Source organism: Brassica oleracea, chromosome C8 (genome assembly GCF_000695525.1).
Source record: "Brassica oleracea var. oleracea cultivar TO1000 chromosome C8, BOL, whole genome shotgun sequence".
In the NCBI taxonomy this organism is placed as follows: domain Eukaryota; kingdom Viridiplantae; phylum Streptophyta; class Magnoliopsida; order Brassicales; family Brassicaceae; genus Brassica; species Brassica oleracea.
The window spans coordinates 20,388,212-20,396,395 of record NC_027755.1 but is presented as its reverse complement, the minus strand read 5'-3'; the positions used below and the strand labels follow the sequence as shown (position 1 = coordinate 20,396,395).

The 8,184-nt window shown below is 35.3% G+C and overlaps 1 protein-coding gene and 1 pseudogene across 1 annotated transcript; both read left to right on the top strand.

Moving 5' to 3' along the window:
* The first annotated feature begins 909 nt into the window (after positions 1 to 909).
* Positions 910 to 3,256, top strand: LOC106309440 (annotated as a pseudogene).
* Positions 3,257 to 4,808: 1,552 nt separating this feature from the next.
* Positions 4,809 to 7,253, top strand: LOC106307954 (pentatricopeptide repeat-containing protein At1g12620-like). Its single transcript, XM_013745054.1, has 2 exons — positions 4,809 to 5,047; positions 5,164 to 7,253. Exon 2 carries the CDS (start codon positions 5,205 to 5,207, stop codon positions 7,029 to 7,031), a length of 1,827 nt encoding a protein of 608 aa, XP_013600508.1. The 5' UTR covers positions 4,809 to 5,047; positions 5,164 to 5,204; the 3' UTR covers positions 7,032 to 7,253.
* Positions 7,254 to 8,184: the final 931 nt, after the last annotated feature.

Genomic DNA, 8,184 nt, shown 5'->3' with positions numbered 1-8,184 from the left:
GTCGGTATATTCCGAGGAAATTCCGAGGAAACCAAATTTTGTGTTTCCTCGGAAATTCCTCGGGATATTCCGAGGATTTCATTTTCCGTCGGAATGTCCGTCAGAATACCGCTGTTTTCTTGTAGTGACGGCCGCCTAATCTTTTTTTTTCTTTTTTTTTAATAATATTTTTATTTATTTATTTGATCTAAAATTTTATAAATATCATTTATATTCATAATTTTGATGAAAATTATACTATATTAAGTTTATATATTCTATTTGTGTGTTTTATACAATCTTAAACATGAAAATGTATTAATGTTATACACAACTAAAGATTAACATGTTTTATAACATAGTAAACAATTTAAAAATTCCGCTCCGCATAATTTCCGATTAATCCCCGATTTTCTCTTTAGGCGCTAGGCCCAACCCGACCGTCCGACTAACGCCTAGCGCGTTCCCGAACAGGCTTAATCCTAGAATATAATGTATTTTTATCTTTAATAAAATTTATTTTGGTCATTTTTCTATTTAAAAACTATTTTTTATGAAAATAAAGTAAAAAAACTATACTATGAAATTTCTTTTCTTTTTTTTTTTAATTCAAAAGAAGAGCATTATAAATGTATCGAAATATTGTTCAACTACTTGGATAATGCGTACTGAACGAATGAAGGTATATATACTAGTAAGCAGAAATGGATTCAGCTCTGAGATTAATAATTGGATTAATAAAAAAATTAGTAGATCTTCCCACCAAAAGAAAAAAGAAAAAAGAAAAGAGAGCGATAGACTCTGACTGGGACAGAAGGTTAAAAGACAACCGGTTTAACTGAACCGATGGATTATACAATCATACCGGTTTCAGAAGTTAAAAAGCATTGTCGTCTGTATTATATTATCATTCATCACCAATCTGAAGAATTTTCAGGGTTTCTATTGCATCTCTGGGATTTGATTTTCCCGCGAGCTTTGGTGCCATTCACACTTTCCCTCAATGATGTATCGGCGATTTCGTCTGAAAAGCTCGATTCTTCATGGAATAGAAGCAGGAACTACTCACTGATTGGATTTGAAAAGGTCTCTACTTTTTGGACAAAGACTTGATTTTTTTTCTCTCTCAAGGTACCCACAATAATCGCTTATGGTCTTTGTTGTTGTTGTTTGCTGTAATGTGCAGACATTGTTAGCTCAGAGCTTTCGGATTCTTCAATTGGGATCATGAAGAGATATGTTCAGACACGTCTTCTCCAAACAGGTACTCTGTTCTTGTCCGAACGAGCCTTTTCCACTCTCGGTATAGGGAAGAAAGTATCTTACAGAGAGAGGTTGAGAATTGGGGTTGTCGATATCAAGAAAGACGATGCTGTTGATCTGTTTCAATCCATGGTTCAGTCTCGTCCTCTTCCTAGCATCGTAGATTTCGGTAGACTGTTTGGTGCCGTCGCCAAGACAAGACAGGACGATCTCGTGTTGTCCCTCTGCAAGCAGATGGAGTTGCACGGGATCGCACATAACATCTACAGCCTAAGCATTGTAGTCAACTGCTTCTGCCGTCGCCGGAAACTCGGTTTTGCTTTTTCTGTGATGGGAAAGATGTTGAAACTTGGGTATGAGCCAGACACAGTCACGTTTTCAACTCTGGTAAACGGGTTATGTCTCGAAGGTGGAGTTTCAGAAGCTGTGGCATTAGTTGATAGAATGGTTGAAACGAAAGTTAGACCAAACCTCATAACACTCAGCACACTTATCAATGGACTTTGTCTGAATAGTAAAGTGTCTGAAGCCGTAGCATTGATCGATCGTGTGGTGGAACATGGTTGTCAACCTGACGTATGTACCTATGGACCGGTTCTGAACAGTATTTGTAAGTCGGCGGGGAACAATAAGTTTGGCTTTGGACTTGCTAAAACACATGGAAGCAAAGGTGAAGCTTAATGTAGTCCACTACAGTATGGTCGTTGATAGTCTCTGCAAAGAAGGGAAGTATGATGATGCGCTCAGCCTTTTCAATGAAATGGAAACCAAAGGGATCAAAGCAAATGTCTTCACCTACAACCCTCTCATAGGCAGCTTCTGTAAAGCCGGAAGATGGGATGATGGCGCGCAGTTGTTGAGGGATATGATCACAAGGGAAATCACCCCGGACGTCATCACTTTCAGTGCTTTGATCGATTGTTTGGTGAAAGAGGGAAAAGTTAAGGAGGCTAAAGAATTGTACAGTGAGATGGTCGCAAGAGGCATAGATCCTGACACCATTACATATAACTCTTTGATAGATAGGTTGTGCATTGAAAACCGCTTAGATGAAGCCAACCAGATGATGGATCTGATGGGTAGCAAGGGATGCGAACCGAGTATCGTGACTTATGGTACTTTTATAAACGGATATTGTAAGGCTAAACGGGTTGATGATGGAATGAAACTTTTCCGTGAGATTTCTTTGAGAGGTTTGGTTGCTAATACAGTCACCTATAGCACTCTCATCCAAGGGTTTTGTCAGTCAGGTAAACTTAATGTCGCCAAAGAACTCTTCCAAGAGATGGTCTCTATGGGTGTGGCACCCAGTGTTGTGACTTCTCTGAGAGGATGGGTTGTGTGACAATGGAGAACTACAAGAAGCATTGGACATACTTGTAAATATGCAGAAGAATAAGATGGAACTTGATATTGGTATATATAGTATCATCATTCACGGGATGTGCAAAGCAAATAAGGTGGACGATGCTTGGGATCTATTCAGTAACCTCCATCTCAAAGGAGTGAAGCCTGATGTCAGAACTTATACTATAATGTTTGGAGGACTATGTAAGAAAGGCTCACTGTCTGAAGCGTACATGTTGTTCAGAAAAATGAAAGAAGATGGGATTGCGCCAAATGAGTGTACATACAACACACTGATCCGAGCTCATCTAGGAGGTAGTGGTGCAGCCACTTCAGTTGAACTCATAGAAGAAATGAAGAGGTGTGGGTTCAATGCAGATGCTTCCACCATGAAGATGGTTATTGATATGTTATCTGATAGTAGATTGAACAAAAGCTTCTTGAGTATGCTTTCTTGAGTGTTAACCTATAACAGAAAGTGGTCTTTGGTTTTTTTTAAGCCAACTTTGGTTTTTTTGAAGCCAACTTTGCTTTTTTTCCACACATGTAGACAAAGCCTGTTGTCTTCTCTTTCAGTTGGCTTTCTTTTATCATATGTTTTCTTCTTTGAATTCAAGCTGATATGTTAGTTACTATGTCTTCTGATAATAACCTACTAGTTTAAGAATTGCGCGGGATGAATGTTATATTTAAAACTAATTTATCTATTATTATATATTTGTATTCATTTATGCATTATGCATATAATTAAATTAGAGTAAAGACATAAATTAAACAATACATTTTGTTTATTTACAATATTTTTTTGGTAAATTAATCAAAACAATCATTTTATTTATTTTATATGGTATATAACTAAATTTCAATGACATAGACATAGATATATTATATTTTAATATAAATATTTACTATTGAGAATTCATACTCATATGATAACACAAAATTTCTAATGTGCGCTTTTTTAAATGCAAATTTTAAAATTAAAATATTAAAGTTTCAATAATTTTTCAATACAAATTTATAAATTATCATATTTAAGTATTTTTCTATGTTATATAGTTTAATTTTAAACTATATTAATATATAATATGAATGTTTAGTAAATGAGACTTCATATTCATACGATTTATGGTCATTTGTATCTTGTTATTACCAAAAAAAAATTAAACCATTGATCACAAAATTTTACTGTGACACATTTAACGTTTTTAGTAATTTATAGTCGATTTAAAAATTTAAAATATAACATATAAGAAAAAAATATTTTTTTATTATATGATTAATGTGGTTTTTTAATATTTTTAATGATATAAAATTAAACAAAAAAGAGATAAGATACAAAAATTATTATCAAATATTTATTATTCATAATCATTGATTCTCATATATACGTTAATCATATTAGGCAATTCCGTAGCTTTTATTTAAGGAAAGTGCGAGAATATTCTTTTGTACACTATTTATTAATTTAATAGTTAGTTTAATAAAAAATATATTATAAGTTAAGATGGACCAACCAATTTTTCTAAAAATTCTGAATTTCATTTCCATGGTGACACGTGACTACAAAACAATGTTGTAATATTTTTCAATTAATATATAAGGGATAAGAGATGCAACATGAAAGACCGAAGACATATTAATAAATCACTTGAGCTGAACCCTGATAACAAGTGACCGAGTAAGTGTTCTTCACACGTGGCCGAAACAAGTAAGATTTACTTGTGCTAATATTTACATTCATACCTCTGTGGTGACCAAATAAGTAAAGGAGATGAATAAGTTCTGAGTTAAGAGGGCCCTTTGGATGGATTTTGTACGCTGCCATCAGGCCATATATTATAATAGTATATGATAGATGAATTAGTGTTTAAATATGAAAGGATTATTTTCGCTAATCTTTTGTCAACAACACTCATCAGCACACTATTGTTATCCTCTAGCACTGTCGCACTAGGGGTTGTCGAAAGTGGTTTGGCTTTTGTTGTGGTTATAATTCTTGTAACAATAATTGAGAGGGAAAAAAATGAAATATAGTCTTCATGCATAGATTATCTCGTGTTTATTTACTAGTTCTGATTTTTTAAGTCATATGAATCTTTTACTATTGAACCACTTGCTTGGATATGTATACTGAAAGGAATGAAAGGTCATTTTTGTTTTGGTATAATACTGATTCTAAACTAAAGCAGAAATGGAATCTCAGCCAGTAATAGACTCCGAGTGCAACAGAAGGTTACAAACAATCGGTTTTTTTCTTTTCTTTTCGAACCGGTGTATTCTATCAAGAAAACATTGTCGGTGCATCAATCCGAAGACTTTAGGTTTCTATTACATCTTTGGGTTTTGATTTGGCCACAAGTTTTCAATTCTACATGGAAATAGAAGCAGAAACCAATTTGAAAGGTCTATACTTTTTTGCAGAGACATAAAGACTTGATTTTTTTTTTATCTCAAGGTACACACAATAATCGCTTATGGTTTTTGTTCTTTGTCAAAAAAAGTTTCTCGAATTCATTAAAAAGCTTAAATCTTTTTTTTTGTGTGTGTGTGTGAAACTGGTGTAATGTGCAGAGATTGTTAGCCGAGAGCTTTCAAATTCCTTTAATTGGATCATGAAGAGATTTGTTCAGACACGTCTTCTCCAGACAGGAACTCTGTTCTTGTCCGAACGAGCCTCTTCCACTCTCAGTAAAGGGAAGAAAGTCTCTTACAAAGAGAGGTTGAGAAGTGGGGTTGTTGATATCAAGAAAGAAGATGCTGTTGAGCTTTTCCAGTCAATGATCGTGTCTCGTCCTCTTCCCACTATCATACATTTCAGTAGATTGTTTAGTGCTCTTGCCAAGACAAGACAGTACGATCTCGTGTTGTCCCTCTGCAAGCAGATGGAGTTGCAGGGTGGCACTGTGCATAACAACTACACTCTTAACATAATGATCAACTGCTTCTGCCGTCGCCGGAAGCTCGGTTTTGCGTTTTCCGCTATGGCCAAGATGTTGAAGCTTGGGTATGAGCCTAGCACAGTCACGTTCTCGACTTTGGTAAACGGGTTATGTCTCGAAGGGAGAGTTTCTGAAGCTGTGGCGTTAGTTGATAGGATGGTGGAACCAAACCTGGTGACACTCAACACTCTTGTCAATGGACTTTGTCTGAATGGTAAAGTGTCTGAAGCTATAGCGTTAGTTGATCGGATGGTGGGAAATGGATGCCAGCCTGATCAGTTTACCTACGGTCCGATTTTGAACAGGATATGTAAGTCAGGGAACACTTCCTTGGCCTTGGATCTGCTCAGGAAGATGGAAGATAGGAAGGTCAAGCCTGAGGCAGTTACATACAATATGATTATCGATAGTCTTTGCAAAGATGGGAGCGTTGAAGATGCGCTTAATCTCTTCAATGAAATGGAAACGAAAGGGATCAAAGCAAATGTCATCACCTACAACACTCTCATAAGCAACTTCTGTAACGCCGGTAGATGGGATGAGGCTGCACAGTTGTTAAGAGATATGATCAGTAGGGGAATCACTCCCAACGTTATCACATTCAGTTCATTGATTGATATTTTTGTGAAAGAGGGAAAGCATGTTGAGGCTAAAGAATTGTACAATGAGATGGGCGCAAGAGGTATAGATCCTGATACTATTACATATAATTCTTTGATATATGGTTTGTGCATGGAGAAGCGTCTAGATGATGCCAACCAGATGTTGGATCTGATGGTTAGCAAAGGATGCAGTCCTGATAGTGTGACTTATAATATCATTATAAATGGATATTGTAAGGCTAAGCGTGTCGATGATGGTCTTAAACTCTTCCGGAAAATGTCTCTAAGAGAAGTGGTCAGTTATAACACTCTGGTGCAAGGGTTTTGTCTATCTGGAAAAATTGAGGTTGCACAAGAACTTCTCCAGGAGATGGTTTCTCGAGGTGTTGATCCTGATACTGTGACTTGTAACATTTTGGTAGATGGGTTATGTGAGAATGGTAAACTAGAGAAGGCGTTGGAAATATTTGAGGATCTGCAGAAGAGTGAGATGGAACTTGATATTGGTATATATAATATCATCATTCACGGGATGTGCAATGCAAGGAGAGTCGATGATGCTTGGGATCTATTCTCTAGCCTCCCTCTCAAAGGAGTGAGTCCTGATGTCAAAACGTATACCATAATGATTGCAGGACTGTGTAAGAAAGGCTCACTGTCTGAAGCGGATATGTTGTTTAAAAAGATGGGAGAGGAGAATGGGATTGTGCCAAATGGTTGTACATACAACACAATAATCCGAGCTCATCTAGGAGGTAGTGGTGTAGCCACGTCGGTTGAACTCATCGAAGAAATGAAGAGGTATGGGTTTGCTGCAGATGTTTCCACTATGAAGATGGTTATGGATATGTTATCAGATGGTAGATTGAACAAAAACTTTTTGGGTATGCTTTCTTGAGGTTCTGATCTTATCTAAGAGGAAAGACTTCCTTAGTGTTTTTGAGGTAGTTGGGCTAAATTAGTTGAAGCCAACTTTGTTTTTTTCCACACATGCAAACAGAGCTTACTGTATTCTCTTTCACATGGCTTTCATATGTTATTGTACCATCTCTTCTGATAGATCATAAGAGATGCAACATGGAAAGATGGAAAACATATTCACAAGTCACAACTGTATTAACATGTTTATTACTCTCTCCATTTTATTTTAATTTTCATTCTACGTTTATGTACACATATTATGAAAACATATGATTTTGTATATTTCCAAAATAAAAACACAATTATCTATACACATAATCATATTTCAACTAATGTAAATTAATAAATTTTGCATTGAAACTCTAAAACGACACTTATTTTGAAACGATAATTTTTTTCTACAACGACAATTAAATCGAAACGAAGGGAATAGTGTTTACTTTTTACTTCAATTTGTGTTGTGCTGAATTTAAAATTTACAATGTCAGACGCCATAAAAATATAAATTTAGAATTGAGTATGTTGCGAACTCATCATGGACTCTGAAAACTACTTAGAATTTTTTTAAACGTTCATTGAACTATTTGTAACCGCAACAAAACGTATATCGTTTGATCTCTTAATAATACCTTTAGATATTTTATAAAGTGATATTTTTTTTTTGAATATATGTTAAATTTATTCAAAAGAAAATAGTTTTTTTACATCAAGTGCATCATTTTTTTTTATTTTTTTTTAAGTTGGCACACGTATTTTCAATATTGTTTATAAAAAACTCAAAGGAAAATCATCAAGTGACAAACCACCGGGATAAGCTTCCAGCATAGTTTTGATCTCCCAATTGTTGAATAGAGCAGCATCGGTGAACCTTACGTGACGATCCAAGAGTTTTCCAAGTTCCCTTGTTGGAGTGGCTATTGCACCATGTCTTTTTTCGTTTCTTTCTCTCCAAATTGAGTGAATGGCGGCTTGAAGTGCATAACGAGAGGAAGTTCGTGAGAAAATCACCGCTGTTATCCATGATTAAAAAACATGTTTAATTGTAGTAAGTTTGGTAAAATATTAATACACGGGATATACATATAATTGACTATTAGAAATGTTAACGTCAATATTGCTTTAAAGACAAA

Coding starts and splice junctions, on each gene's coding strand:
- LOC106307954 (XM_013745054.1), top strand. CDS start 5,205: ATGAAGAGATTTGTTCAGACACGTCTTCTCCAGACAGGAACTCTGTTC.